The 27285-nt window shown below is 55.7% G+C and overlaps 3 protein-coding genes across 9 annotated transcripts; all 3 read left to right on the forward strand.

The window, feature by feature from the left end:
- The first annotated feature begins 2482 nt into the window (after positions 1-2482).
- On the forward strand, positions 2483-8183 carry MRPL20 (mitochondrial ribosomal protein L20). Its single transcript, XM_060625341.3, has 4 exons — positions 2483-2634; positions 2724-2834; positions 6312-6389; positions 7786-8183. The coding sequence occupies exons 1-4, from the start codon at positions 2548-2550 to the stop codon at positions 7957-7959; spliced, it is 450 nt and encodes a 149-aa protein (XP_060481324.1). The 5' UTR covers positions 2483-2547; the 3' UTR covers positions 7960-8183.
- A 2864-nt stretch (positions 8184-11047) lies between these two features.
- Positions 11048-20236, forward strand: CCNL2 (cyclin L2). 5 transcript variants are annotated; one of them, XM_060625332.3, is made up of 11 exons: positions 11051-11393; positions 11739-11813; positions 12080-12189; positions 12999-13119; positions 14090-14154; positions 16636-16735; positions 16939-17043; positions 17129-17270; positions 18780-18888; positions 18962-19054; positions 19218-20236. In XM_060625332.3, exons 1-11 carry the CDS (start codon positions 11097-11099, stop codon positions 19570-19572), a joined length of 1572 nt encoding a protein of 523 aa, XP_060481315.1. In that variant the 5' UTR covers positions 11051-11096; the 3' UTR covers positions 19573-20236. The 5 variants fall into 5 exon arrangements, with proteins under 5 accessions (XP_060481318.1, XP_060481315.1, XP_060481314.1 ...); XM_060625331.3 differs by having other exon boundaries at positions 11052-11393; positions 18777-18888; XM_060625333.3 differs by lacking the exons at positions 11051-11393; positions 11739-11813; positions 12080-12189; positions 12999-13119; positions 14090-14154 and adding exons at positions 14162-15183; positions 15977-16227 and having other exon boundaries at positions 18777-18888.
- Positions 20237-21794: 1558 nt separating this feature from the next.
- Positions 21795-23505, forward strand: AURKAIP1 (aurora kinase A interacting protein 1). Of its 3 annotated transcripts, none has more exons than XM_060625340.3 (4): positions 21795-21901; positions 22382-22471; positions 22795-23240; positions 23338-23505. In XM_060625340.3, exons 2-4 carry the CDS (start codon positions 22420-22422, stop codon positions 23437-23439), a joined length of 600 nt encoding a protein of 199 aa, XP_060481323.2. In that variant the 5' UTR covers positions 21795-21901; positions 22382-22419; the 3' UTR covers positions 23440-23505. The 3 variants fall into 3 exon arrangements, with proteins under 3 accessions (XP_060481323.2, XP_060481321.2, XP_060481322.2); XM_060625338.3 differs by having other exon boundaries at positions 21853-21980; XM_060625339.2 differs by lacking the exon at positions 21795-21901 and adding an exon at positions 21987-22140.
- Positions 23506-27285: the final 3780 nt, after the last annotated feature.

Below are 27285 nucleotides of genomic sequence, written 5' to 3' on the forward strand. Positions count from 1 at the left end.
AGGAGGTTCGGTCAGGGAGCTCTCACCTCGCACTCCTCATCAACTGCTGACCGAACAAGAAGAGAGGGACTCTGCAGGTGGATGCTACTTCATGACCCCAGCTGAAGAAAAAAAGATTTTCTCATCTCCCCAGCAACAGCTCAGCCAATGAGAAGCCATGACACTTCAAACTCTCAGTTTACTCCGGTGGACTTTTTGTTTGCAACAGTTCCTCCAACTGCCACTTTCCTCTAGAAACCAGTCGCGTGTGGTTGTCGCTCCAGATTTTCCAGTAGTTTGCCTGGCCCGGATTGTAATTTTCTTCTATTCTCAAATAAACCTATTTTTTTTTTTTGCTGGTAAAACAACTGACCATTTTATTTTTAATATTAACACTACCATCCAGAGTTGGAGTCAGTGCCTCTGCCCCTTGACGTTGAGTGAACTTTTGTGACTATTCAAGCTGCCAGAGTACTGCTGAAATGATGCCGTGTGGCCCTACAGGGTGGGCCAAGAAGGCGGTAGGGCATCCGCACCACCTCGCGCTTCAGCCACCATGCAGGGAATGACTGCCCTGAAGCCATCATGCTGTGGGGGATCCCAAATGCAGCATGGTAGCCAGAACATCAAAGTCCTTACATGACCAAGGTCCTCCACATCCTCACCAACTTCCATCTCCTGCCTCTGATTTGCTCACTTTGATTCAGGGCTCCCTGGGATTCTCATTTGCCCCACCCCCAGCACATTGGTTGTTGTTGTTGTTGTTGTTGTTTTAAGTTTTAATTTAATCTCTACATCCAACGTGGGGCCCAGCCCAAACTCCTGACCATGAGATCAAGAGTCACATGTTCCACCAACTGAGCCAGCCAAGCACTCCCAACGTTTTTGCTGTTGTTGACCTTACCAGGTGCTCTCCTGCCTCTAGTTCTTTACACCTGCTGGCTCCTCTGCCTGGCATACTCTTCCCACAGATATCTGCTTGGCTCAATCAGTCACTTCCTTCTGAACACTACTCTCTCACTGCACCCTCTAACACTATTTAAATTTGCCCCTCCCAAAGGGGAAAGCTCTTCTTTAAGTAGAGTGCCAACAACTATAGGAAGAACGATGGGGTCAGAAAATTAACAATGAATGCTCCAACGAATGAATGCAAATTAAAACGTTTTTAAATGTTTGTTTATTTTTGAGAGACAGCGCACAAGCAGGGGAGGGGCAGAGAGGCAGAGAGAGAGAACCCAAGCAGGTTCCAGGCTCTGAGCTGTCAGCACAGAGCCCAACTCGAACTCACAAGCCGCAAGATCATGACCTGAGCCGAAGTCAGCTGCTTAACTGACTGAGCCACCCAGGCGCCCCAGGAGTTATTCTTCCCAGGAAGAATAATCTTAAAATGGAAAAAACTGTGGTTAAGCAACTGACTTTGGCTCTGGTCATGATCTCACGGTTCATGGGTTAGAGCCTTGCTTCCGGCTCTGTGCTGACAGCTCAGAGCCTGAAGCCTGCTTCGGATTCTGTGTCTCCCTCTCTCACTGCCCCTCTTTTGCTCACACACACACACACACTCTCTAAAATAAACATTAAAAATAAAAAAAAAAAATTGAAAAAACTGTAAACAGTTGGTACTATGGGGTAAAATACCTTGGGGAGTTAGAAGTAGTCTTGCAACTTTTCTGTAATTTCAAAAGTTACAAAGAAAAAAAAGGGAAGGGGCGCCTGGGTGGCTAAGTCAGCTAAGCACTGACTTCCGCTCAGGTCATGATCTGGCTGGCTGCTGGTTGGGCTGGAGCCCTGCGTGGGGCTCTGTGCTGACAGCTCTGAGCCTGGAGCCTGCTTGGGATTCTGTGTGTCCCTCTGCCCCTCCCCTGCTCGCTCGCTCGCTCTCTCTCTCTCTCTCTCAAAAACAAACATTAAAAAAAATTTTAAGTTACAAAGAAACTGCATGCTCCCATTCTGCCCCCCCACTTCATTGTTTTTCAAATTAATGGTAATATAGTGGTAAAATATACATAAAATTTACCATTTCGTCTCAATTTTAGTATATGTACTGCTGAAGTGAGCACCCATTTTGACCATTTTAAAGTGGACAATTCCATGGTGTTTAGCATCTTTACAGCATTACGCAACCGTCACCAGTATCCAGTTGCAGAACATTTCATCACCCCAAAAGGAAAACGTGCCCACGGGCGGCCACTCCCCATCTCCACCCTCCCACCTTCCCGCTTATTCTGGGCATTTCCTACGAGTGGAACCATTGATGTTTCCTTTCTCCACCGCCCCTTCCGCGTCCGACGCGCTGCCCTGTAAAGACTGGGAGCCCCACCCCCTCGGTGGCAGCCAGCCCCCGCGGAGGGCGCTCCGCAGCAGCCCGTCCGAGCCCCCAGCGACGCGAACTGTCACGCACGGGAACGCGCACCAGACCCGGCCCGTGGGTGAGGGCTCTGGCAGCACTCGCGGCGCCCCGGAAGTCCCCGCCGGGCCGCCGCCCCGGAAGCGCTCGGGCGCGGCCACCGCTTCCGCCGAGGGCGGTGCGGCGCGTGCGCGGCCGGGCGCGGGCGCCGGCCGGTGGGTGCCATGGTCTTCCTCGGCGCGCCGCTGTGGCTGCGGAGCCGCCTCACTGACCGCTACTGGCGGGTCCGGGAGGTGCTGCAGCACGCGCGGGTGAGTCGGCCGCGCACGCCCCGCGTCCGCCGCGTCTCCTCCCGGCCCGGGGCGCGCTGACCAGCCTCCTTTTCCGTTTCTTCACCCAGCACTTTCGGGGAAGGAAGAATCGGTGCTACCGGCTGGCGGTCAGAGCGGTGACCAGAGCGTTTGTGAAATGCACGAAAGCGCGAAGACTGAAGAAGCGGAACATGAGGACAGTAAGCGCGGGCCCGGGGAGGCTAGGCTTGGTCGGCCCCTCCCTCCCTCCCTCCCAGCCCTTCCTCGTGGCGCCGGGAGAGCCGCGGTCGCTGCAGGGAGGAGGCTGGACTCTCCGCCGTCCGAGAGCCATTTCGAACCCAGCGAGACAGGCCTCTGGGTCCTGACCCTCTCCGCCCCCCACCCCGCATCCCGCCTTAGGGGATGGCTTCTCCGCCCTCAGTACCACCGCCGGTCTCCTCGTTTCTGTTTCTCTCACTTCAGATCTTTTTTTTAATGTTTATTTTTGAGACAGAGACAGAGTGTGAGCAGGGAAGGGGCAGAGACGGGGGGAGACAACAGAATCCGAAGCAGGCTCCAGGCTCTGAGCTGTCAGCGCAAAGCCCGACGCGGGGCTCGAACTCGGAACCGGGAGATCATGACCTGAGCCCAAGTCGGAAGCTTAACCGACTGGGCCCCCCAGGCGCTCCCGTTTCTCTCACTCCACGCCCGAAACCCGGCAAATTCTGGCCGCCCCACGGACCGAATCTGGGATGTCCGGGAGCTCACCTTCTCCCCACCCACTCCCACTTGGGCCCGTGTCAGAGCCTCCTTGCCCTTCTCCCTCCTTCCACCAGCCACCATTGTAGTCTCTACTGCTCCCATCTCGCCTCTGCTTAAAACCCTGTGGTGGCTTCTCACCACACCCCTAATGAAAGTCGCCCCCAGGCCGACTTGGTTACTGAGACCTTGTCCCTGGCCACCCCGTGTGGCTCACCTGCCCCAGGGCCACTCTTGGCTTCCCATGCGCATCTGGAGGAGGCCAAGCCTGCTTCCTCACAGGCTGTTTGCACTTATGGTTGGTTTCTTCTGCGTCCTGGGTCCCGCTTCACTGCCTGCGGTGGGCGTCCCTAAATCTCGTGCACTTAGCATCCAATATACCACAAATTTGACTTGATTGGTTATTGCTCCCAGGCCCCAAATGTAAGTATTAGGAGCGAGCTTTGTGTTCTTTTGAATTCTGTAACCTCCCGCCTAGATCACTAACACTTTGCAAATATTGCCTGAATGAATAAGGGAGAGGGGAGAATTCTGACCCTTTAAAATCGGAAATGCCCCAGTAACTGTAGGTTAGGATCACAGCATGATAGACTGTCCCTGCACATGATGGCCTGGTGTGCAGGAGTGGCCTCTGCATCCCAGCTCTGTTCTTTGTGTCTTTTATTTTCTCAGAACGGTCAGGTGGTGCTTCCTGTGACCTTGTGGGCATCTGGTCAGGCCAGATTGCTGCTCATGGGAGCAGAGGTTCTCCTCGTGGGGTGGGGGCCCGGTACCGCCGCAGCCTCACGTAGGAACATGGTAGCAGTGTAGATTCGCAGGCCCCACCGCACCTACTGAATCAGAAACTCTGGAGGTGGGGCCTAGAAAAATGTTTTTGTTTTTTTTTTTTTTTTTTTTAATTTTTTTTTTTCAACGTTTTTTTTTTTAATTTATTTTTGGGACAGAGAGAGACAGAGCATGAACGGGGGAGGGGCAGAGAGAGAGGGAGACACAGAATCTGAAACAGGCTCCAGGCTCCGAGCCGTCAGCCCAGAGCCTGACGCGGGGCTCGAACTCACAGACCGCGAGATCGTGACCTGGCTGAAGTCGGACGCTTAACCGACTGCGCCACCCAGGCGCCCCTTTTTTTTTTTTTTTTTAACGTTTATTTATTTTTGAGACAGAGACAGAGCATGAATGGGGGAGGGTCAGAGAGAGGGAGACACAGAATCTGAAACAGGCTCCAGGCTCTGAGCGGTCAGCACAGAGCCCGACGCGGGGCTCGAACTCACGGACTGCGAGATCATGACCTGAGCCGAAGTCGGTCGCTTAACCGACTGAGCCACCCAGGCGCCCCTAGAAAAATGTTTTAATAAACCTCTAAGAATTCTGATGCACGTTCAAACTTTAGAACCACTGAAGTAGAAGAAGAAAATGGACTTGAGTACCGCCTTAAGATTGAGTAAAGAATGCCTTAAGAATCTAATCCCCCCTCTTTTTAAGATTAAAAAAATAAGAACAAAAGCAAAGGTAAAAAAGATTTATTTTTAGAGTAATCGGTACACCCAACGTGGGATTAAAACTCACAACCCCAAGGTTGAGAGTTGCATGCTCTACTGAAGGAGCCACCCAGTTGCCCCACAATCCAAGCCCTTGTTTAACAGACCAGGTTTGTTGTTGATGCACAAACTTCCACATCACTCTGACTTACCTTCCAGATCATTCTGAACCTAACCAGCCTTGATTTCCCTGCAGTTTTCAGACCTTTTGCTGTGCCTGGAACCTACCCTGCTGCTCCCTGCCAGGAGGGTCCTCTGTGATGCTTCTCCCTCCCTCCAGCCCTGCCCCTCCCTCAAGACCGTTTTCCATCCCCCTCCGTGAAGCTTTCACCTCAAGTTTTTCATCCCCACCTGGTAGCACTGATCTCAGTGGCTGTTGTAGCTCATTGGTGTGTATCTTTTGTACACTGAGCTGTGTCTGCCACAGAATCTTTTGCTCATTTTTGTCTTCTTGGGGCCTAAAAATGTGTATTGAATTAGTGCTTTATACTGTGGGACTTTCCTATTTATCACTTAGAAGCTTGCATTTGAACGAGGAGCATCAGCCTTTGCTGGCTGACTGTACTACAGCCCAGTGTGCCTGAATAGAAAGCACTGCTTTTCTATTTTAATCTTTTTTAAGTTTACTTATTTTGAGAGAGAGCACAAGCATGGGAGGGGCAGAGAGAGAGAGAATACCAGGCAGGCCCCTTGCTATCAGTGCAAAGACCGACATGGGGTTTGAACTCATGTACTGGGAGTACTGTGAGATCATGACCTGAGCCCAAACCAAGAGTCCAATGCCTAACTGACTGATCCCCTCAGGCACCGCAATTTTTCTATTTACTTTTGCAAAAAAAAGTTTACTTTGACTTTTAGTTGACTCAGAACCTTTGCTGGGAGTTGTGGAGGTAATGCACAATAGTTCTTTTTTAAATTTTATCTTATTTTTATTAAAAAAATGTTTTAATGTTTATTATTTTTGAGAAAGAGAGTGCGAGCAGGGGAGGGGCAGAGAGAGAGGGAGACACAGAATCTGAAGCAGGCTCCAGGCTCTGAGCTGTCAGCACAGAGCCCGACACGGAGCTTGAACTCACGAACCATGAGATCATGACCTGCACGGAAGTCAGACACCTAACTGCCTGAGCCACCCACGTGCCACTAGTTCTTTTTTTAATTAAAAAAAAAAAGTCATTTGAGAGAGAGAGAGCGTGCGCGCGTGAGTGGGGGAGGGGCAGAGAGAAGGAGACAGAATCCGAAGCAGGCTCTAGACTCAGCTGTCAGCACAGAGCCTGATGCAGGACTTGAACCCACAAACCTCAAAATCATGACTAGAGCCGAAGTCAGACACCAAACTGACTGAGCCACCCAGGCGCCCCTGGACAACTAGCTCTTAAGCATCTCGATGTTTTCTTATTTCAGCTTTGGATTAATCGAATTACAGCTGCCTCCCAGGAACATGGCCTGAAGTACCCAGCATTCATTGTCAATTTAATTAAGGTACGGTTGAGGACGTGGTCTGTTGAGATCTACAGAAAGTGGCCCAACTGGTGTGGTCCAGTACAATGGGCAGCAGAGTGTCAGCCCCCTGCCGAGTTCTCAAGTTGGAGTTTTGGCAAGTTTAGGGACTCCTCACGATGGCTTCGTCTCTGCCTGGCTGGTAGCAGAACTGGCAGTAGGGCAAGTGGTACCAGGACATGAGCCCTCATGTTTCCCCATCAACAGAAGCAGCAGAAAGCTTGGCTTTACTTTAAAGTGTAACTTCAGAGTTTTACACTGAAAGATTTCCGATGAGGAAGCAGATGAATTTGAAACTCCTGGTGTGAAACAGTAGGGTGGTGGTCTTGGGCAGGAGAGATTAAACATGTGTCACAAAATCTTGGTAATTGTTGAATGTAGTGATTATGCTAATCCCTCTCCTTTTGTTTGCATTCGATTTTTTTTTTTAAAGGGGATTGGGTGTTGTGCGTCTAGCGTGTAGCACGCCCTGCCTTTGGTACTTTGCAAGGATCCTCATGCGTGACATCCCCATTTTACTGACAAGGAGCTAAGGCTCAGGACGGACTGTGCCCAAGGCACATAAGGCCCAGGTAGCGGAGGAGCCACCCCTGCATAGTTGGGTTGATCCGCAGGATTATCCTTTCTTTTGCTCTTCAAGTTTGTCAGTTTTCAGAAGTCACCTGCAGTTTTACCCGATAGGTGGGAATTGAGAATGCCTGGTTTTGTTCCTGACTCCGTGCTCCCATCTCACGTACTTCTCTGTGTCTCATTTCATTGTAGAATGAGAATTGTGATATCCTCTTTGAAGCTGACTTAAAGGGCTACCCCAGGCCAGCAGTCATAGCTCTGTCTGGGTGATGGCCGTTGACCCTAAACAAGGTCTTTGTTAGTTTGGTTTCTGTTTTTTAAGTTTTGAAAGGGAGTGTGAGCGAAGGAAGGGGCAGAGAAAGAGGGGGACAGAGGATCTGAAGCTAGCCCCTCGCTGACAGCAGTAAGCCCAGTGCAGGGCTAGAACTCACAAACTATGGGATCATGACCTGAGCTGAAGTTGGACGCTCAACTGAGTCACCCAGGTGCCCGCCTAAACAAGGTTCTTAACTCCATGGCTGGCACCAGGACTGGGTGCCAGCATTCTTGTCCACGCACATCACCTCTTGCAGCGACGCCTTCCCCCGTCCTAGTCCACATTTATCCTCCAGCATCCTGCTTTGATAGGATTGGCCCTGTGCTCTCCACCTCCTCAAACAGACCATGTGTCCCAGGACAGAGGCCGCCCTGGAGCCGTGCAGGATGTGCTTAGCAGCAGAGACCATAGGACTCTCAGCTGCATTCAGTCTTGCTGCTTTTCACTGAAACACACTTCCGATGCTGACACAGGATTTGATTTTCTTCCCAGTGCCAGGTGGAGCTCAACAGGAAAGTGCTTGCGGATCTAGCCATCTATGAACCAAAGACTTTTAAATCTTTGGCTGCTTTGGCCAAAAGGAGGCGACAGGAAGGATTTGCTGCTGCCCTGGGGGATGGGAAAGAGCCCGAAGGCGTATTTTCCAGAGTGGTGCAGGATTGCTGAGCGGGATTCCGACATGCATGCTTTCTGCATGCTCTTTGCAGCAGAGTGTCTTAGGAAAAGGTTTTTCCCCCTGATGATCACAGCAGCTAAAATAGGAGCTAAAAACTACTTGTCAACAGCGTGTGATCAGCAATTATATTAATTTGCATTTTAGTAAAAGGCGTGTAAGGCCCCTTCTTCCCTCATTGAGACAGATAAATAAAGCTTGTGTGGTGTGGTGTTCAGTGTTCTGAGTTGTGTTCTCTGGTATAAGCACACGTGCCATGGGTGCCCTGTGGGAGACTGCCAGGTTGAGGGGTTCAACTGAGCCTGTGCTTCCTCTCGGAGCCTGAGATCTCCTGTGGGTAGTCTGTTCAGAACTCAAGCCTCAAAACCCCACTCTGACCCTGCCCAGGCTTAACCTTGTCTTCTACCCTTCTAGCCCTCCCCTTGCCTTCAGTTTCCAGCAGGGACCATGGTGCTCAGCTCTTGGGCCACCCTGAGTGCCAGTTTCAATTTCCCTGCTTGCTTCCTCACTCTCCAGCCCAGTAAGAGCAGCAAGCTGGGTGGCTCTCCCTAAGCACAAAGTCAAGCCCAGAACAGGTTCCCAACATGCTAGCTACCTTGATGAGGAAGAACTCACCGCAGCTCTAACTCCGCACGTCCCTGATGTCCGTCCGCTGCTGACTGCTGCCTTGCAGGTGTATCTGCCTCCCTGCTCGGGCCCAGGTCCCTCCGGTTACCCTCTTGGTGAGCAGATGCCACCCTCAGCCTCTCTTGCGTGTATTTTACATTCCCCTCTTGGCCAGCTCTCGTCTCCACCTCTTGCTTCCTGCCACTGGGTCTACAGTCGGCCCCATCAGGCCTAGGCAGCTCTCACCAAAGCCATCAGGAACCAAAATCCAACAGATACAGTCAGCACTTGACCCCCAAGGACCACGGACTCCCTCCCCTCTTCCCACGCAGTCTCCCTTTGCCCTCTGCCTCACCCTCCCACAGGCTCCAGCCTAGGGGAGTTCTTCAGGCCCACAGTAGCAGCGGCTGTCTGCATTTACCTGGCAATGTACACCTGCCTACCCAGACCGGGCGCCCACCTTGCCCCCACTCCTAATGTTCCCATGATGAGGCCTCCATCCTCTGCTAGTAGTCCCCTGAAAGTCCTTCCGGGTTCCTGTGGACTCGGCACCCACCTCCAGACCCACAGAGAACCAATCAAGTCCTGACCGCCTACCACTTGGCGATCTCCTGAATCTGTCCACTTTACTTCATCTTAACTACAGGCCAGCATTTCTTCTGGCTTCAGTTACTGTACTGGCCTAACAGGCCCCTCCTCCTGACTCTTGGTGTCTAATGAAGCCCACCGGACCATTTGGAGGTGCGGGGCTGAGTTGTTCACGGTCTCTTGCACCCAGGGTGCTCAATGTGCACTAGTCAGTAAGTGGGTTTTGAATAGACAGCAGGGTGGAGGACACACAGGGCCCTTTGGTGTGTGGGGCTGAGCTGCGTGTGCAGTGAGCTGCTGCGTCAGAGCTGCCTGCCTTTGCTTTTGCATCTCAATAAAGGAGCATGGGTGTGTGGTGAACAGCAGTGGGCTGCCCCCAGCACCCACTCTCCCCCCAGCAACAGGATCCCGGTTTCCCCTCATGTAAGCCTGGGTGCATGGCCTGGCTCTGACCGGCTAGAGCCATCAGCTTTTCGCTTTTCCTTCGTTTCTGGCCACTACTTAGGGGATGGAAAAATCACCCAGGCAGTGCCAAAGAGAAACAAGCTGTTTCCTGGAGTTTCCAGACAAGAAAAAATTCCTCCTTTCCTGAACAGTGTGAGGACATTCTGGAGCTGCCAACGTGAGGTAGGAGTGATGGGGCACTGTAACCACGTTGCCCACGGAGATGAGAAAAAGGCTGGATCTTGGTTGGCACTGTTTGAGTTGCAAAATCAAGTTATCACCAGGGGTGAAAGCCAATGGTGGCCTCTGGGTTTGAGCAGTTTGAGGCGAGGGCAGTGTCTGCACCTGCCCCACCCAGCTGCCCCTCACCCAGGCATTCCCAGCATCCTCACATGGGTTCTCGCACTAGTCCTGGTAAAAGTTTCGGTACAAATCATTTGTACCGCAGTTACTCCTCTGGTACAGATGCGATAGCAGTACCGCTGTCAGATGACGTTAAAAAAAAGAAAAAGAAAAAAAAACAAAAAACCCTGATAGAGCTAGGAGTAACTGATGAGGAAACGGAGGTTCAGGATCAACAGGGGTTCACAAATGCACAAACCCCTTCGAAGGCTCCCCACCGGAAAATAAAGTCCAAGCTCCCTCCCACCCTCCCGGGGCCATCCACCCTGGCTCTCTTTCCCCCGATCCCGGGAAGAACTCAGGCCTTTTCCCATGCTCCGCAGAAACATCGAATTCAACGTTCATAGTTACTTTCCCCGTGGCCCCCGTTTGGCAGGCAAGAATTTCAGGAATCTGGTGGCAACGTCTGCACCCCAAGGATAACGACCACGCCAGCTGTCACGTATCAACTCCGGCAAACCGCACCCCGTGGCTGCGGGCGCGGGCTGGAGACAACTCACCAGCACGCGCACCAATCTTTTCATCCTGTCGACCGGCCACCGGAGGCCTCCGTGGGCCCTGCTCCCACGCCCCGGGCAGCCCGGCTCTCGGGATGCAATCCCGGCGGAAAGAAAGCCGCCACGCCCCCGCACGCGCCCTCACGCAAAGGTGCCGCGCCCCGCCGGTCCGGAGCGGGGTCGGCCTACCGCGCGCAGAATCTCTCAGGGTAGGCCGGACCCCGCCCCCCCCAAGAAGCCCTGGGGCTGCAGCGGGAGCTCCACGAGCTGCCAAGGCTTTGTGCCGAAGGTTCGGACTCGCCGGGCAGGGCACCGCCAGTACTGCTTCCGGGTCGGGCCGCAGACCCTCGTCTCACCCGGGCGCCGCGGGGTCCCCTGGGTAACGAGCCCGCCCCCGCCCTCGCGGGGTTCCGGCGTCGACGTCTGTCGCGACGCTGACGGGTAGATTGCCCAGCCAATCGCGGCAAGGCGGCGCCGGGCCGCCCGCCGAGCGAACCAATGGCACGCGGAGGGGGCGTGGCAGTCGTGGCCGTGGATCGTCGCGAGGAGCCGCCCTGCCGGGAAGGAGCCCGAAGGGGAGTCAGCGGCACAAAATGGCGGCGGCGGCGGCGGCGACGGTCGCGGCTGGGACTCCGGGGCCGGCTGCCACCGCGGCAGCGGTCTGCGCCCCGGGGTCGGGGAACGCAGCCCCCGGGTCGCAGGGGATGTTGATCGGGGACCGGCTGTACTCCGGGGTGCTCATCACCTTGGAGAACTGCCTCCTGCCTGACGACAAGCTCCGCTTCACGCCGTCCATGTCGAGTGGCCTCGACACCGACACAGAGACCGACCTCCGCGTGGTGGGCTGCGAGCTCATCCAGGCGGCCGGCATCCTGCTCCGCTTGCCGCAGGTGAGGGCGCGGCCGCGAGCCTCAGGCCGAGGTAACCGCCGCGCCCGCTCCGGGGGAGGCCGTCGGGCCCTTTGTTGGCGGCGGAGCCGGGCCTGGCGCCGACCCCCGGCCCCTCCTCGTCCCCGCCGGGGCCCCGGGCTCCGCGCCGATCCCGGCCCCGCGTCTCAGCGCTGCCGTCCGTCAGGGGCGATGAGGGAGGCGAGGCAGCGGGGCGCGAAGAGCCTGTGTGGACTTGGGACACGGCTTAGCGCCTGCTCCCGTGTCCGTCGCCCGAAACCAGGGGACGGCGCTGCGAACGCCTTGGGTCGTGGCTTTAGAAGTGAGGGGAACTCTTCTCTTTTCCAGGTGGCCATGGCTACAGGGCAGGTGTTGTTCCAGCGGTTTTTTTATACCAAGTCCTTTGTGAAGCATTCCATGGAGGTAAGCGCGCTCCCCCGTGTCTTTCCCGCGGAAATCCACCGAGGGAAAACCTGGGCTGCCGTTGGCGGGTTGCTCAGAGGAGCGAGAACCTGCCTTCCGGCTGGGGTGCTGTACGTGAGGGGTTGGGGAGCCCACGGGCCTCGAGTGGCCTCTCGGAAGCGGCCCTTGCAGGGGGGTCCCCCCGCTCGCTGCTCTGCCGCGCTGTCGAGGCGGAGGAGAGTCTCGGTGGAAGGAACCCACCTGTGTGTGCGACGCTCGCCTTCCAGCACGTGTCGATGGCTTGTGTTCACCTGGCCTCCAAGATAGAAGAGGCTCCGAGGCGGATACGGGACGTCATCAACGTGTTTCATCGCCTTCGACACCTGAGAGAGAAAAAGTAAGCGTGGGTCTGCTCGTCTTCACCGTTAGGCTGCGCGAAGGTGTCTGCGTGTGGGGTGCTGAGCTGCGCCCGGGGGACAGGGCCTGCGGCCCAGGAGGTCCGCACCGGGTGCTGTTTATGAGCGAAGGAGCCGCGGCAAGAAGGGCAGGGCGCTGTGGCTACGGTTGCGGGACCCTGGCCTCCCGGTGTGCCCACGCCAGTCTCTCAGACGCTCTGGAGCTGTGCTCTCCGTCTCCGCACTGCTGCCCTCACGGGCCGGATGCTGCTTTGTCGCGAGGACCGTCCTGTGGGCGGCAGGGTGTTTAGCAGCATCCCCGACCTCTCTCTCAGTCGTGACGGCCAAACCGGGTCTCCTGACCTGGCCCCGGGACAGCAGAATCGCCCCCCGGTTGAGCACCACCGCCCGGACGACCCAGACTGTGCTCCTCGGGCTGACGCAAGTCCGTTGGAAGGCGCAGCCGCTGGCTGTTTAAACGGTCTGCGTCTGTGGTTGTCGGTTTTCCATTTCGCCTACAACGCACGACACTTGCGTCCTGAGCCGGGTGACGTGCTTGTGTGATGAGGTCTCGAAGTCTTCCGCTCAGTGCTCGTTGTGCGTCTTGGGCTGGTCGTGCGTAAGCAAAAGAGTACGTTTAGCGCCGGGGTCTGTGGGAGACCCTCTGCTTGTGTTAAAGGAGCCGAAGCGAGCTTCCTAGGCCACGTGTAGGGTGTGGCGCGTGTAGTGGACTTTCACCGGTTGGCGGTCATCGGGCTTCGAGGGACTGTTCGCTTTGACCCTTACGTGGACGTGTGCTTTGTCTGTGTAGGAAGCCTGTGCCTCTGCTGTTGGACCAAGATTACGTTAACTTAAAGAATCAGATTATAAAGGCGGAAAGACGAGTTCTCAAAGAGCTGGGTTTCTGTGTCCACGTGAAGCACCCTCACAAGGTGGGTATGTGGCCCTGCTGCCACGTGAGCCCGCCTGAGCCACTGCTCCGTTCTCACCAAGGTCGAAAACTCTGAAGAGGACTAAACGTATCCCTGATGCGCTTTTCCAGTTTCTGTCTAAAACGTCAGAACAGTTACTTGTTAGTCTTCTCATACTGTTAATTTTAGTGGTACGTGTTTGAGAGTTCTGGAAACGGCGTTAAGTTTGAGTTTTCACAGAGCGCGATGAACTTGTAAAAATGGAATCTGTCAGTTTATGTTTTTCTTTCCCAACAACTAATTTTCTAAAGTTGCTTTAGCGATAGCCTTATTTCCTCTCTTGGGGGCATTGGAAGGGTTCTGAACCCTCTGTTTGGAAATGAGCTAAAGCAACGCTGTGGCGCATGTCCGCCGAGGAGCGTGGCCGCCATACGGCACCAGGGGAACTTTTATGGGACACGCACACAAATTTCTTTTAAAAAAAAAAAAAAAGCAATTTGCATCTTTGCTTTTATTCCCTTTTTTTTTGGTGCATGTCTTCGTATCTTCTCTCTCTTGCTTGTTTGATTTTCTGGCATTCATTCAAATTCTTGATAAGTTACCGTAGCTTTTAGGACTTTTTTTTCACACCGTGTCTTGTGTAAGTCGGTGACTAGGGTGCAGAGATGTTTAGGACAAGCTGATCTCACTGGTGGAAACTATGTCGAAGATGAGAATGAGAATCAGCCTTGTGATGGCCATGAAAAATGAGGCCGCCTCTGCTGTGGGAGCGGCCCGGTCCTCACGTGCTTTTGTGCTGCCTGGGTTCGACAGCAGGTAGCGGGGCCTGTCGGCACAAACTCCCTCCAGCCAAACTGTGCACCGGGCATTTGACCAGGAGCCACCCCTGGGATCTAGCGTGAGGCTCGCGTTTGCTGCACGGACGCTCTCAAGATGTGGATTCTGGCTTCTCCGCGTTCTTGGTAATAACTGCCTGACCTGTATCTTCCAGATAATCGTTATGTACCTTCAGGTGTTAGAGTGTGAGCGTAACCAGCACCTGGTCCAGACCTCATGGTGAGTTTACTTTCCTTGTTTTATGAGACCAGCAAGGGCAGTGCAGGAGTATGTTGATTTGAGGCACTTGGGCAGTGGGTAGTCGGTCCCGTGACTTGATTGTGGGCTGGAGTTGTCTGAGTGCCCAGTGTTCCTGCCGTGTAAATTCCCGTCAGCCTCCCCAATATATCAGGCACTGGTGTAACGGTAAGGCGGCCCGTACCCTCCCCCGACCCTCCGGGACAGCACTTACCGGGCTTCCCTTTGGGGGCGGTTGACTCGGCACGTCACGATCTTTCCCACGTCGGTGCCAACGTCGATGTAGTGGTCCCATATCTCCTGTGAAATTGCTTCCAGCTGCCTCTCGTTAGAGAGGATCTTACGGGGAGAAAGAGGGTTAGGAGAAAGTTTTTCGGGGGACCGGTTTTAACGATGCATATGTGCTAGAAACGAAGCCCAAAGTAACAGTCAGTGCTGGGTGCTTTGTGAATTTTTTCCACCGAGTTAAGTCTGTAAGGGTCATATTTTTGCTGCCTGAATTGTCTGGTGCTATGCCATCTCTGATAGAGAACCCATTTTGACTTTTCTTTTCTGTACTCTTTCAATCAAAGGGTAGCCTCTGAGGGTAAGTGACTAAGACTTCTCCTCTACTGTCCAAGCGCTTTGGTGCAGGGACAGCGGCCGTCCTCAGCCAGTCCAGTGCAGGCTCTCCGCCGAAGGCCGGCTCTAGACGGTGGTATGCTCTCGATAGTATAGTGCTGGCCGACTGCTGCTGTGGTTCTCTGCCGGTTGTGCTTCTTGTAATCCTCTGTCGTGCTTTGGTAATTGTATCGATTAGAGTTAACTGTCTTGACTTGAATTTTGTCCCTTTAAAACTGCTGTACTTGTGCAATAAAGATGCAGTACCTTTCTCTTAAAAATTTTTTCTACGGAAAGCCGTAAGAATTGGCTGATGGGAATTCAGACTTCAGAGCGGGATTATGTCATTATTCCTGGAAGTCCTAAAGTTGCTCTTTTCAGCAGCTGAGTATTGACACGTTTTAGTAAAAGGTGTGCATCTTTACGTTATTTCATGGACACTTTTTATATTGTAACTTAGATGTACAATAAGTTAAAATACACGTCTCAGGGACTTCATTTGTTTTGTTTTTAGGATTTAAAAGTTAATAGATTAATGTTCGCACTGTTTGAGTACTGAAAATTTATTAGAACCAAAAACGTTACTGATGGTTATGTTGATGAAGTGTTTGAACTGTTCAGTTGAATTGCTCTGAGACCTACGGCCTTGGTGCCATCACATGGGTTTTCCTCCATTACCTCTTGGTGCCTGGAGCAAGGGCTTCCAGAGCCAGGGGCCACTAGCTGGCGTTTGTTGACTGTATCACTGAGAAATCGGGAGCGGGTTTGTGTGTCCCCTTCGCCAGGGTTTAGGGCAGAGATATTGGGGGGTGGGGGGGTGGGGGGGTAGGGGTATCAGTCAAATCCGGCAGCCTGACTTGGCTCCCCTGTGGGTGTGGCCTGATCTTAAGGCTCGCCGTAGTGGGATACGTTAGGAGCAGTAAACGTATGATCTAGTTGACTAGGTCTTCTCTTGGGATTCATCTGTTGTTTTTGCAGTATTGATGAAATTAATATGAGATCTGATTTTGGTCTATTTTAGAGAAACAGATCTAAAAGAAAATGCTGAAATGTAGCCAATTTTAAAACCCTTAAGCTTATTAAAAATGCAAATGTTTTGTATTTTTATATCTTCTAAAGTACAGTGTTTTTTAAATGTATTGATTATGATGAAACTTGTAGTGTTTTGTTGCTTTTGTCTGATTTTATGAATGTTCATTTTAAGACTCCTTATTGAAATGGGACAATTTGGAAACGGTTCTTTGATAAGCCTGAGAAGAGGACTTCCCTTTGGGCATTGAGTCTTCCTCTGCATGATGTTCCCATGCACCCAAGGGTGTTTTCCCTTTCCAAGTGGACTCCGTCACGGAACGAGAAGGGCCAGACCCTGAGCGCCTCTTCAAGGAAAAGGGACACGAGAGGACGGCTTGTCTCCGAAGAGCCCTCGCAGGCTGCCTGCTCAGCCCATTCATTTGAGTTTGCATGTTTCTCTGCACTATGGATTTTGAGCATTTAGATTCCTTTCATCAAGTACATTTCAACCACTACGGTAGACCTTTTTTCTCTGAGGCATTGTGCTTTGCACGAGAGCAGCCAGAAGTTGAGGGAAAAGTAAAGTTAAAGTCGGTTCTCTTTCATAGCAACACGTGTTGTCTGACATTCAGCCAGCTTTTTAGATTTTTTGCCAGTAATTTCCCTGTTTTCCTATCCTGTACTCACAAAACCCAGCTAGAATGTCTCTCCAGGAATCCTGAGCCTCACAGGACTGTGTAGCTCTAAGCCTAGGAGTAGACTGCGTAGAGTAGTGATCTTGTGTAGACGGCGCACACGGGTATCCTGGGGGTTCCCCGGGGCGTTGCAGTTCCTCCTGCCTTTGGTTTTCAGGAATTACATGAACGACAGCCTTCGCACAGACGTCTTCGTGAGGTTCCAGCCTGAGAGCATCGCCTGCGCCTGCATTTATCTTGCTGCCCGGACACTGGAGGTCAGTGTTGTGCCACCGCAGGGGATCCCCGTGTGACTCTTTCTCCAGTCTCCAGTAAACTTCTATGTAGCGTCCTTCAGATTGTGCTCATCAGTGCCAACAGAAAGCATGTCTCGGTGACCAGCAGGCTTGTGTTTTCTTGCCCTAAGAATCTGATTGGCCATGAAGGAAAGTATTGACAGTGATGCTCTGTGTGTTTACAGATCCCTTTGCCCAATCGTCCCCATTGGTTTCTTTTGTTTGGAGCAACTGAAGAAGAAATTCAAGAAATCTGCTTAAAAATCCTGCAGCTTTATACCCGGAAAAAGGTTTCTATATTTTTCCATGTAACATACGCATTTGTGTTTGGCTAGAGGTATCTGGTTCTGAGTAAATGGAGTTTGACTCTCATAGGTTGATCTGACACACCTTGAAAGCGAAGTGGAGAAGAGAAGGCACGCCATCGAAGAGGCCAAGGCGCAGGCCAAGGGCTTGCTGCCTGCTGGCACCCAGGTCCTGGACAGCACTTCAGGGTTCTCGCCTGCCCCCAAGCTGGGTGAGTGTTGGGGTGTGTGGCCCTCCTTTCCTCCAGATTTCTTAGAACTGTGTCTGCTGCTGGCCCGAGCGGTCTGTAGGCACCAGGGTCCCCAGCAGATGTTTGGTGATCTTTGAAATGAGAGGGGTGCTCCTAAAGGAGTTTTCGTTGCTTGTATGTTTTCTTTTTAAGATTTAATTTGTTTTATTAAAAGTAATTTTTTAATGTTTACTTTTTATTTTTAGTATTTTTTAAAATGTTTATTATTTTTTGAGAGTGAGAGAGAGCGTGAGCAGGGAAGGGGCAGAGAGAGAGGGAGACATAGCATCCAAAGCAGGCTCCAGACTCCGAGCTGTCAGCACAGAGCCCGATGTGGGGCTCAAACTCATGACCTGAGCCGAAGCTGGACGCTCAACCGACTGAGCCACTCAGGCACCCCTGATTGATTTTTAAATGTTTAGTGATACATTTTGAGAGTTCGTGTGTGTGAGCTGGGGAGAGACAGAGAGAGAGAATCCCAAGCAGACTGGGCTGTCAGTGCAGAGTCCGATGTGGGGCTCAAACTCACAAACTGTGAGATCATAATCTGAGCCAAAATCAAGAGTCAGATGCTTAACCAGCTGAGGCATCCGGGTGCCCCTAAGATTTTATTTTGAAGTAATCTCTGCACCCGACGTGGAATTTGAAATTAAAACCCCGAGATCAAGAGCTGCACGTTCCACCATCTAAGCCAGCCAGGCGCCTTTCTTCCTTACGTTTTTATTAGCAAGAGACGTGGGCAGGCTTTCCAAAATGCATTTGTTTATCCAGCCCACCTAGTTAGCTACTCTATTGATGAAAACAGCATAAATCTGGAGCAGCAGATTCTGTTGTCGGGGCCTAGAGTTAAGCATGCTGCACATCCCTAGTCCCTGAGGGAAGTCAAGTGAGACAGGTGGCCTTTCTGGATCTTTCAGGTGCGTGTTCAGGTTCTGAGTCCCAGGCCGGGAACGGGGAGTCTCCACAAGTCCCACAGAAGTGGTGTTGTCTTGCTCTGCTAGTGTGCTTCTTGTTAGAACGGTTTTTTGATAAGAAACTTTGTTTTTAAGTTTATTTTTTGAGAGAGGGGCACAGAGACCCACAAGCGTGGGGGAGGGGCAGTGAGACAGGGGGACGGAGGACCCGAAGCAGGCTCCAGGCTCCGAGCTGTCAGCACAGAGGCTGACGTGGGGGTCGAACTCATGACGTGTGAGATCATGACCTGAGCCAGTCGGACTCTTAACTGACAGAGGCACCCGGGTGCCCCTTAAGTTTTTTTTTTTATGTTTATTTTTGAGAGAGAGAAAGAGTGTGAGTGGGGGAGGGGCAGAGAGAGAGGGAGACACAGAATCCGAAGCAGGATCCAGGCTCCAAGCTGACGTCACAGAGCCCGACGCTGGGCTGGAACTCCTGAAGCACGAGATCATGACCTGAGCCGAAGTCTGACGCTTAACCGATCGAGGTCCCCAGGTGCCCCTCTCTGATAAGAAACTTCTTGATTCTTTCTAGCAGAATCCCCCAAAGAAGGTAAAGGAAACAAGCCTTCGCCCCTGTCCGTGAAGAACGCCAAGAGGAAGATGGAGGGCATGAAGAAAGCCAAGGCTGACAGCCCGGTGAACGGGTGAGTACACAGCAGGCTGTTGGGGTCGGCCGGAAGGACTTCAGGTCTGTAACTGCTCTCCCTGTGTCCCCAGCTTGCCAAAGGGGCGAGGGAGCCGAAGCCGGAGCGGGAGTCGTGAGCAGAGCTACTCGAGGTCCCCGTCACGATCTGCTTCTCCTAAGAGGAGGTATGTGCTGCGCAGGGCCCATTCGGGACCTGCACCTGGCAAGGGGGGCGTTTTCCCCAGGGTGGCTAGAGGGGGTGTGGCTGCCCCTCGGGAAAGTCACTCCTGACCCTGAGGTGGTTGGGGCAAGTGGTCATCTGCTTGGTGGTGGTGTCCTTCCTAACAGAAAAAGTGACAGTGGCTCCACGTCTGGCGGGTCCAAGTCGCAGAGCCGCTCACGGAGCAGGAGTGACTCCCCACCGAGACAGGCGCACAGAGGTGCTCCCTACAAAGGCTCCAAGGTAAGGAGCTATCGGAAGTCTAAGGACTGCAAGTACCCCGCCCAGAAGCCACACAAGTCCCGGAGCCGGAGCTCCTCTCGCTCTCGAAGCCGCTCACGGGAGCGGGCAGATAATTCTGGGAAATACAAGAAGAAAAGTCATTACTATAGAGATCAGCGAAGGGAGCGTTCTCGGTCTTACGAGCGAACAGGCCATCGCTACGAGCGGGATCACCCTGGGCACAGCAGGCATCGGAGGTGAGGCGTGGGGCTCCCAGAGCGCTGCCCTCTGACCCTTGGTGTGTACACCCCGGCGTGACTGGCCCTGTGGTGAGACTCTTTTTGGAAGCGGCTGTTGACTCTGGACCTTGTGATGAGTTTGGAGATGGAATCCAGAGGCCGGCGAGGTGCCCTTTAGGCCGGCCTGGGCACGGCGCACAGCTGTGCCGGCACAGGGCCCACCTCGGCAGCAGCCCCGTGGCCGCTGGATGCGGACGTCCTGGTGGTGTGGCTTGGTGCTAACGACAGGCTGTGTCTTTACTCCCGTACTGATACTGAATTACGTTAAACCAAGAAAATGACTATTAGAATCTTTGCCTATATTAGGTTGTACTTATGTACATATTTTGCAGCGTTTCACAATGAGAAAATGGCCTTAATAGCCCCTTATTCTCTATCCATCTTGTAAATAAACATGTGTTTAATACAAGTTAAAGCTATATATGAAAACTCAGAACTTGAATTCCGTCAGCTTAAAACTTGTGTAGAGAATTCGGATTTTTAAAATGTGAAGGTATTTAGATCTGTGTTGAAAGTCGTATATTTTTATCTGTGCGATGCTGAGTGCAGGCCACCAGCTCCTAAATAGAGAAGTTTCCTATATATGCATTTTACGTGGTTAAATAAACAATTCTCTCTACTCAGGACACTTGGACGCTGAAGAACGTGTAGTTTGTCATTCTGCTTGCTTGTCCCCGTGCACAGCCTGCAGCACCGTCCTCGTGGTGTGTCTGTGCTGCCGGCTCTGATCTCATTCCGGTGTTGCATTTCGTGTTGAGCTCCTGTGCAGCTGGTCTTCCCTGGAAGGCTGGTCATGAACCTGAGCCATCTCTGCTCTGACAAAGGCCGCTTCCTTGGGGGCCAAAAAGGGAAGGTTGGAAAAGAACAAAATGCTTCTGCAGTCCTCTTGGTCTGGAGGGTCAGCGTGTGTGCGTCAGGCTGGTGGCAACCAGGCAGGCACTTGGAGCATCGGACCTGGGGGGTGTCCCGCAGAACAGGGGTTTGGTGAGCGGGGAAGGTCTTGGGCTTGTTTCCCAGTCCTGTCTGAGCTGTAAAGATGGAGGCCTGTTGGGGGCTTGTCCTAGGCCCAGCGTCTTCCCAAACCAGGACCTCCAGGTGGGTGTGAGGCAACTGGACATGGCCATCCTAGTGTCACTGGCCCTGGAGAAAGGTGCCCGCAAGTCAGGCAAGTCCAGGAGCTGTGGAGGTGGCAGGGTCAGCACCTAGGGTCCCGGAGGCTCGCCCTGATGACCAAATCGTGAATGCCTGAGGAGGCCGTGCAGCTGGAGTGAGGCACACTGCGGGTGCGTGGGGGGGCACGTCAGGAGACCTTCCTACTTGGGAACCCGAGCGACACCTCTGGCCGCCGCTGTCACGGAACTGGGCCTGTTTCTGCCATCCGCTGGCCTCTCCTCCACTCAGTGCTTCGCCAAGTTGGGGCAGGGGGATGACCCGGCCTGGCCGCTTCCTGCAGAGACCCGCTGGGAGCTCCTTCTGCAGGGGCAAACTTCGGAGCAGATCCAGGGACTCCGAGGCCCCCCTCTCCTACCTGGCCCCCTGAAGGTTCACTATGGGGATCCTGTCCATCCTTGCCAACCTCAGCGAGAACAACGGGGCCCCGGCAGCCCCCTACCCCGAGGCGCGGCGGAACCCAATCCACGGAGGCCGCTTTCGGTTTTCGGCAAGAACTAAAGTTTCTAATTTTTCTTCCCATGGCATAGGAGGGGAGTCGGCTTTCAAAAAGGAAAAAATACGTATCCCCCTAAGCAAAAGGCGTCGTGCTCTCCCGCGTTAGAGGCACGGCCGCCTTCACTGATCCAGTTTCGTGGGCAGAGGAGGCTGCTGGGCCCGCAGCCCCGCGGGAGTCCTGGCGGACCGGGCGTCCCGGCTCTGCCCCAGCACCCGGCACGGCGCCCTCCCCCCCTGCGAGACCGCTCCCCAGGCCACGGAGGAGGGGCCGGGGCCCTTCGCTTACAACCCCAGTGGGTCACTTCCGTCGTCCCGAGAACTATTTCCGTCGCCGGGCCGACGCCACTTCCGCCCGCCCTCGATGCCGGGCCGCCGGCTCATCCGGAAGTAAAGCGGAAGTAAATCCGGAACTAAAGCGAGGTCGGGACAAGCCGGCGCACAGGGCATCCCTTGGGATTGTGGGAAATGTGGTTTTCCGCCAACGTTAGAGAGGGGCGGAGCCTGCGGGCTGTGGGCGGGGCAGGCCACTCCTCTGGCCGGAAACCGCTGCTTTCCGGGCCCGGCCGGACCTGGGCCGACGCGGAGCTGGACGCCGTGACGCCGCCAGGGGGCGCTGGGAGTGGGTACGGCCTGGCGGCTGCATGCGGGGCTGGGGGCCGGTTTAGGGACGGACCGGAAGTGCCCAAACTCGGCGGCAGAGTGGTCAGTTTCAGTCCACCCGGGTTAGGTGTGGGGAGGCTCGGCGCGAGCCCTCGGCTGCGGGGGGTCGCGGTCGGGTGACGCTGGGGCCGGACGGGGACCGCCGCCTCGGGGCCTGGGACGCGCGGCTTCCGTGCCTCCGAGCGTCGACTCCGCCCCCTTGGTGGGTCCCTGGGGTGAAGCGGAGGCTCGGGGAGAGTCGGTGACTGCCCAGAGTCGCGCAGCTGCGGAGCGGGGTTTGTGCCCCAGGCTGGCTGTTTGAGGGAGTGAGCCCTGTTTGAAGTGGCATCCTCATCGTGGGAGAGGGTGATGAGGGTGCCGGGAGTCCTGGTCTGACCGGGGCCGCCGCCGGCGCCTCCCGGCCACTCCCGCGTGACCTCCACGCTCACCTACCTATATTCCAGCCACCCTGAGCACCTGGGGCCGCCACCACCCACAGACCATGTTCCTGGTGCGCCTGACTTCTCAGCTGCTTAGGGCTGTTCCTCGGGCAGGTAAGCGGCCCCGTGGGGGCAGGGCAGATGGGCAGGATACACCTGGATTAGGAATGTGGGGCTAGGTAGTCCCAACTGCCCCACCTGCAGAGCCTCGCCAGCTTGAGGCCGGGGCCTGGCCACACAGACTCCCTTGTAAACATCCAAGTAACAAAAAAGGGGAAGTCTGGGCCTGAGCACAGCCAGCAGGGGTTCCACTAGGCACACTAGGCCATGCTGGTCTGTGATGACAATTCTGCTCCCCAGTCGGTGAGGCGGGATTGGCCGTGCTCAGGTCTGGTGGGGCTGCTTGAGTGGTAACTGGGCCATCTTGTTTCCTGCAGGTTGCGGTCGGCCCTGGCCCGTCTCAGGGGTGCTAGGCAGGTGTGCCTGTCGGCCCTGCTACAGCACACGGCCAACAGGCCCGAGCGGAGTCGCCTCCATCCCTGGCAGGGGGCTCCAGCTGGAGCTTGAGGAGATGCTGGTCCCCAGAAAGATGTCCGTCAGTCCCCTGGAGAGCTGGCTGACCGCCCACTACCTCCTACCCAGACTAGCTGCTGGAGGCCCAGCGACCGTGGCTCCAGCCCGACTCTATGAGTGTCCACCTAGCCAAGTGGGGGAACGGGCTGAGCAGGGGGAAGTGGGGGCCTGGGATGCACCCCGGTTGCAGTGCAAAAACGTACTGAAGATCCGCCGGCGGAAGATGAACCACCACAAGTACCGCAAACTGGTCAAAAGGACCCGGTTCCTGCGGCGGAAGGTCCGGGAAGGGCGCCTGAAACGGAAGCAGGTGAGTGTGGGCCTCTCAGCCTAGGGCCCGGCAAGGAGGCTGAGAACACGTGACTGTGCCACAAACCAGTCAGTGGTCCCTCCCTGTGCCTTTGCAGATCAAGTTCGAGAGAGACCTGAGGCGCATCTGGCTGAAGGCAGGCTTGAAGGAAGCCCCTGCCGGCTGGCAGACCCCCAGGATCTACCTGAAGGGCAAATGACTCTAGTGCTCCTCCCCCCACCCGTTACCGCTGATGACCCGTTGTAATAAACGTTCAGAGAACGCAGCTGTCCCCGACTGCCCTGGACCCTCTTCTGCCTAGTGTGACCTGTCTCAGGTTCAATGCTGGTGCCAGCCTCTGGTTTTCTAGGAGGCACAAGGGCCCCAGGGTGCAGGCTGGTGGCTCCTTCCCGGCGAGGGCCCTTCCTGGTGCCAAGCCTGCAGGAACGACAGCCTCCCCTGCCTAGGGACGGTTGCTGCCAGAACAGCTGTAAGCAGAGGCCCAGCCCCGCCCTTAAGGCTATTTCAGTGGGGGAGGCCGACTCTTACTGGACACACTGATGGCAAGAGTACCAAGGGACAATGCTGGGGGGTGGGGGAGTGTCCAGACTGAGTGGGGTGTGGTTGGGTTGTAAGGCGGGGCAGGGAGGGCCTCACTGGGAAGACTGGGGGAGGGGGCCAGGCCGCGTCCCCAGAGATGGAGCTTGGTCCCCTGCAGGTCCCACAGGCCTGGGCCTCAAGTGGCTCTCCGAGCTGTCCTGCTCAGCTAGGGCTGGGGACCCCTCATCTCCTTTGGGCTCCGTGGCTCTGCACCTCACGGGACCCTGAGTGGGGGCCGATGAAGAAAGGATGGTTGGAGGCAGGTGCTCTGGCAGGCCGAGGGTTGGGGCTCACTGAGGACAGGGTGCCGTTCGCGGAACTGTGGAGACCCTACAGCCTTAGCGTGAGCCAGTGGCCCCCAGGGGTTGCAGGTTCCTCCTGGGTGCGGAGGGTCATATGATCTCCGATAGCGGGGGGGGGGGGGGGGGGGGGACCCGGAGCAGCCTGTGGGCCCCTGCATCCAGGCTTGGCGAGGGCTGGGCTGCAGGCAGGGGGGCCTGGCCGGAGTGCCATGGATGCGGGTGAGGCTGGTTCTCAGCATCTGCCCCGCTCCCTGGTGGCTGGTGTCCTCCCTCCATCCCCACCACCCCGTGGAGGGCGACACCACTTCTCACCGGGGCTGTAGGGACTCCTCGCCTTGTTCCAGAAACGTGTCTGGGGCCGGGCTTGAGTTCTCAGCAAATTACGCACCTCTCGGGGAGGGCTTGAGCGTGGGTTACCCGGCAGTTTCTCTGGGATGGAACAGACCACATTGTGTTTCTCACCCCACGTTGTCTCAGCGAGCCAGGTGGGCCCCTGCCCTGTGCGTGCCAGCCAGCCAGCCAGCCAGGTGACAGCTGGGCCTGTCCGGGTCTCTGTCCGTCAGGGGAGACGGCTCGCGGAACTGCTGTGTATTGTGGGTGATGAGAAGGGTGAAGCTGGCCGTGATCTGGAGGGGACCTTACACAATTGAGGGTACAGGCCTGCTTCCGCATTCGGGCTCCTGGCAACCCCCAGGGGTTGGGGCTGAGACCAGGGCAGCCAGAGCACCCTCCCGGCCCAGTCACCTGAGAGGGCCCAGGGGGGCCCTGAAAGGCTCCCAGCTAGGATCACGGGCATCCTTCCTGGGTCTTGGTTTCCCCACGCTGGGGGTGTGGGGGGCAGTCAGAGGTGCCAGGACCCAGCGGTGGAGCCTTCTGGGGTGGAGGGGACCATGCCCTGTTAGTGCCAAGTCTGGGCTCCAATCCGCCCAGGCTCCCAGCAGGGCCTCTGCTTGCCAGTGGTGCCCTTGGCCCATGCCCATGGCTGCCAAGCAGCTGCTGTGCTCACGGATCTTGGGCCACCCAGTCGCGGTAGCTGCCCTGCGGTTTACTCCACTCCTCCCCGGCCGGTGAGAGAGGCACTGGGATACTAAGTTGATCTGCCATCTGGAGACAAAGCCCCTGTCAGGAGCTTGGCTGGGCAGTGGATCCAGGAGGTGTGACTGGCTGGCCCGTGCAGGAAGCCACAGACCCAGGCTCCTGGAGGCCGGCAGCTGGCAGAGCACCACGGGGCCCCGGCACCCTGGCACCTGCTCCTGCCTCTTCCACCCGCGGTGGGTGCCAGCTGGGGGGGTCCCCTGGAGGTAGGGCACCTGGCCACACCTGGTTGTCCCAATGCGTGGGGTACTGACAGCAGGGGGCAGGGGCCGGGAAAGCTGTTAAATGAGCGCATGGGGCAGCCCCTGCTGGAGAGTAAAACATCAGTGGGACTGTGGTTGAGACCTCCGCTCCAGGTGTTACTGATGCCATTGGGTTCCCTCGTGAGCCTAACCCTAACCACCCCCCCCCGCCCCTGCTCCCTTCTCTCCCTGCCCCTGCCTGGGCTGCACATGTGCACAACCCCTCCTGCCCGTGGCTCGTGGCTCGGACCTCTTTGGGCCCCAACCGCGACCTCAGGAGGCAATTTTGGTGGTTTTATTTTTATCTTTGCAGTTCCTCCCAGACTATAAGAGACTGCCCCTTCCCTCTTCCCTGTGGGGCCTCCACCCTGCCCTCAGCCTGCGGGGTGTGCAACTCCTCCCTACTGGCCCCGGGCACCTCCACCCTGCAGAAGGGCAGAGGCAGATGGGTGTGGCAGAATACCCCTCCCGTCCCTCACTCCAGCCTCTCCTAGCATTGCCTAGGGCTTGGGCTCTGGCCAGAGGAGGCCCCAGCCAGGGCCAGAGCTACTGGCGGTGTTCTTAGGCCCTCGCTGAGGCCCTGCCTCTTGGGCCCAATGTGGAGGCATCTCTGAACTCATCCCTTGTGCCTTGTCACTCTGCTGTTCCATGTCTGGGGCACAGCCAGTGTCTTCTTGCCTGGGTGTTCCTGCCTACACGGTGGGCCAAGGAAGGAGCCTGAGGCAGGCTCAGGCCCCGGGGGAGGATGCTGAGGCTGGATGCTGGGTCCTGGGAGGGCTGGTTGTGGCCTGTTCACAGCAGATGCACAGGAGACAGCGTGCGTATGTGCAGGGGCCCTGAGCTGTGAATGGCTGTACTCCCCGCTGTCCACGAGGAGTATGCAGACTGGTGAGGGTGACAGGCTGAGAGCGAGGCCTGTTCCCTGGCCTGGCTATGGTCAGCTGAGCTTGCTGAGGAAGGTCTCTGGAACCCAGGTGGACAGGGGTGGGAGGGAACATTCCTCTCGGGGGCTGAGTTTTGGGGAAAGCTCTTAAAGGGTTCTTGAGCTATGGCCCCTGGGATGGGGCCAAGGAGTCCAGACCTGGGTGTGGAGTTGGCCTCAGGTGGGGGCCAGAGGGTGACAACTCCCACCACCCAGCTTGGCGCCCAGAGGCCAGCCCGTGCCCCCATCAAATTCTGTCCACTGCTGACCTCAGCCTCACAGGGCCATTTGAATGAGGAAACTGCCCCGGGGCATTGGGTCACACAAGGGCTAAATGCTAGAGCCGGGCCTAGAGTCCAGGGAGGCTGGGACTTGGCCACTTCCGGGGATGGAGTCTGAGCAGCATCCTGAGGCTTGGGGTTCTCGGAGGGTGTGGGGGGGCCTCTATGCCTGCGTGTGTTGAGGACCACTCCCGGATGTGCAGGGGAAGGAAGCCCTGAACACGACTCCCAGATGAGCCACGGGCAGGGGAGTGGCTCTGGGAGTGGGGGGGGCAGCCCCAGGGCTGTCAGGGCTCCCTGAGGCCGAGGCTGAGGGGAGGGGAGGCCTCAGGCCGGGTGCAACCTCTAGAATGTGGCCAAGACTGGGGTCGAGTGGGGTCACCAGGTGGCATTCATAATGCCTGCATCTTATAGAGGGTGCGTCGGCCCAGCAGATTCGGGAACACAGGGGTCAGCGACAGCTGGACACGGGTGAGTGCCCTGGGACCCGGCACTCCGCGCCCCACATCCTTGCCCCCCAGGCTGGCCTCACCCTGCCGCAGATGATGTGCGGTGCAGGAGAAGCAGAGCCCAGCAGCCCAAGGTCTGCTGCGGGTGGAAGGGGGTCCCCGAGGCCAGCAAGAC

This window comes from Panthera onca, chromosome C1 (assembly GCF_046562875.1).
Source record: "Panthera onca isolate mPanOnc1 chromosome C1, mPanOnc1 haplotype 2, whole genome shotgun sequence".
In the NCBI taxonomy this organism is placed as follows: domain Eukaryota; kingdom Metazoa; phylum Chordata; class Mammalia; order Carnivora; family Felidae; genus Panthera; species Panthera onca.

What these genes read in the sequence shown, in the direction of transcription:
- MRPL20 (XM_060625341.3), top strand. Translation starts at nt 2,548, where the DNA reads ATGGTCTTCCTCGGCGCGCCGCTGTGGCTGCGGAGCCGCCTCACTGAC. An exon ending in AGGTGCTGCAGCACGCGCGG is followed by an intron (nt 2,635 to 2,723) that starts GTGAGTCGGCCG and finishes TTCTTCACCCAG; the next exon opens with CACTTTCGGGGAAGGAAGAA. An exon ending in AGAAGCGGAACATGAGGACA is followed by an intron (nt 2,835 to 6,311) that starts GTAAGCGCGGGC and finishes TTCTTATTTCAG; the next exon opens with CTTTGGATTAATCGAATTAC.
- AURKAIP1 (XM_060625340.3), top strand. Translation starts at nt 22,420, where the DNA reads ATGTTCCTGGTGCGCCTGACTTCTCAGCTGCTTAGGGCTGTTCCTCGG. An exon ending in TAGGGCTGTTCCTCGGGCAG is followed by an intron (nt 22,472 to 22,794) that starts GTAAGCGGCCCC and finishes TGTTTCCTGCAG; the next exon opens with GTTGCGGTCGGCCCTGGCCC. An exon ending in GGCGCCTGAAACGGAAGCAG is followed by an intron (nt 23,241 to 23,337) that starts GTGAGTGTGGGC and finishes GTGCCTTTGCAG; the next exon opens with ATCAAGTTCGAGAGAGACCT.
- CCNL2 (XM_060625331.3), top strand. Translation starts at nt 11,097, where the DNA reads ATGGCGGCGGCGGCGGCGGCGACGGTCGCGGCTGGGACTCCGGGGCCG. An exon ending in TTGCTGCCCGGACACTGGAG is followed by an intron (nt 16,736 to 16,938) that starts GTCAGTGTTGTG and finishes GTGTGTTTACAG; the next exon opens with ATCCCTTTGCCCAATCGTCC. An exon ending in AGCTTTATACCCGGAAAAAG is followed by an intron (nt 17,044 to 17,128) that starts GTTTCTATATTT and finishes TGACTCTCATAG; the next exon opens with GTTGATCTGACACACCTTGA.